General features: G+C 41.7%; 1 protein-coding gene across 1 annotated transcript; it reads right to left on the reverse strand.

Annotated features, from left to right (window-relative positions):
- Nucleotides 400-1,608, reverse strand: LOC107610725. Its single transcript, XM_016312730.1, has one exon. It carries the CDS (start codon nt 1,606-1,608, stop codon nt 400-402), a length of 1,209 nt encoding a protein of 402 aa, XP_016168216.1.

Below are 2,575 nucleotides of genomic sequence, written 5' to 3' on the forward strand. Positions count from 1 at the left end.
GCGCTGTCGTAAGTCCACACAGCGGGAAATGTTGCTAGAGTATACATCTGGAAAGACGACGTTCTTGATAGCCCTTAGAAAGAGCTCCTTCTGTGGATTGGTCATAGTAAAGATGGCGGACGGGTACTTTTCGTCGTCCCGTGGCCACAAATCATGCTTGATTCCCATTGACTGGAGGTCTCTTCGAGCTTTAATGTGGTCTTTAGACTTACCTTTCTCGTTCATTATGGTGAAAACTATGTTATCGCACACATTATTCTCTATGTGCATGACATCAAGGTTGTGACGCAATCCATTGTTCTCCCAATATGGCAGCTCAAAGAATATACTCATCTTCTTCCAAGGAGTCTCGTCTTGCACGGCAGTTTGCTGTCCGCGTGTCCTTTTCTCCGTAACCGATTACACCTTGCCAAGTTGGACATGCATACCCTCTAACTGCTGGACAATGTCTCCACCAGAGACTTTGATAGGTGGACCTCTATCCTCTATCTTTCCATCAAAGGAGAACCGGTCTTTTCTGTATTTGTGGTCATGATTCAGAAAGCGACGATAACCCATGAAACACCATTTCTGGATGTGTGTGAGCCGGTTAGTTTTAGCATCCAAATTACACGCAGGACAGGCTCTCCCACCGTACGTGTTCCACCCAGATAAGTTGCCTAGGCCTGGAAAATCACTGATTGTCCACATCAACGCAGCATACATCTTGAAGGTTTTTTTCTCAACTGCATCATAAGTTTCAACACCCCTCCATAATTGCTTCAACTCAGTGATCAACGGCTCTAGGTACACATCTATGTCATTTCCAGGCATTTTAGGACCAGCAATAATCATAGAGAGGATAAACGAAGTGGGTTTCATGCAAATCCAGGGCGGCATGTTATACGGGATAAGAACCACGAGCCAAATTGAGTACTTCGAGCTCATGTTCCCAAAAGGGTTAAAGCCATCGCTAGCTAATGCTAGGCGAACACTGTGTGGATCACGAGAGAAGTCGGGATATCGTATGTCAAATGACTTCCATACCTCGGCGTCCCTTGGATGCCTATACATACCATCAGAGTTAGGACCTCTCTTATGCCATAGCATGTCAACGGCTGTCTTACTAGACATATATAACCTCTGCAATCGTGGAATAAGGGGGAAGTAACAAAGAATCTTCGCCACCTGTGGTTTGCCATTCTTCTTAACAACCATCTTGATCCTCACCCTAGAGTTCTTCTTAGTCTTATGCTTCCATCTCGATGTCCCACACTGCTTGCATTTGGTCAACTCTTGGTCGTTGCCTTGGTATAGCATGCAGTTATTTGGACATGCATCTATATTCTTGTACGCGAGACCTAGTTTTCTTATGACTTTCTTGGCATCGTGCACAATGGATGGGATCCAGGCATGCTCAAAGGCGTCCGCGAGCAACTCCAAAATCATTCCAAAGGCCTTATCGCTCACTCCGCACATAGACTTTATGTGATAGAGCCTCACCAAGAAAGACAACTTAGAGAACTTTGAACATCCTGGGTATAACTCCTGCTCTCTGGTGAAAGTTGTGGGTCTCTCGACTAGGTTCATTGTATAAGTAGGGCAACTCATCCATAGCGCCGCCGGCATGTTCATTCCCTGAGTCTTCTTCGTGGCCGGGAAGTCCTGAGAAGTTGAATGCCTCGTGGACCATATCAAGCATCGGGGCGTTAAAATTTTGTTTAGATTGATCTTCTTGTCCATCACAAGAGCTCTCGACCCCGCGTCTCTCACCGTGATGGATCCAAAATGTGTAGCTAGACGGGAAAGGGTTTATCACCAAATGATCGAACGCATCCTTTCTATTTTGTAAGAGGCGGAACCCACACTTCGAACATGGACAACGTATCATCCCATCGGATGATGCATTGGCAAATGCAAAATCAAGGAATCTGGTCAAACCGTTCCTATATTCTGCACCAACTCGTGATTTTGAAATTCAACTCTTATCGATATCTAGTTTAATGAAAAGAATGGAACGACGACAAATCGTAAAATAAAGTCAGACCACGAGAAAAAAGTGAGTAATTAACACTTGATATAGAATGGGCGATTGACTGTTAAACCGAATAATAAAGCACACATTTACTAGCATACAGGATAATACACATTTACCAGAAAAATGGGAGAAATTTGCTTACTCATTGAAAAATGCTGCACTTTCAAAAAAAATTACTAGAAGAAAGAAACTCTGGGTCCGATGCCAAATATTTGAAATGGAAAATAAAATGCCTTCCTTAAAAAAGAAAAAGAAAAAGAGGAATATTATATTAATCTGAGAAATAACAAAATGAGAAATTAATATAGTATTATAATATAATGTATGAGTTGGCGAACTCACCAATATAAAAATGGAAAGGGGTAAATCAAAATGGTAAAAGTGATGATATGGAGGATAGTTTTATGCTTGAAAAAATCCAAAATGAAAGTATCAAACTGACCCAATAATTATATCACATAAGAACACAAGATATATGTTAAAAGGGAAAACAATAAAAGGAAAAAGGTCAAACAATGATCCAGAGTTTACGACACTAACAACGACATATGGATCTTA

Source organism: Arachis ipaensis, chromosome B08, assembly GCF_000816755.2.
Source record: "Arachis ipaensis cultivar K30076 chromosome B08, Araip1.1, whole genome shotgun sequence".
NCBI lineage: Eukaryota > Viridiplantae > Streptophyta > Magnoliopsida > Fabales > Fabaceae > Arachis > Arachis ipaensis.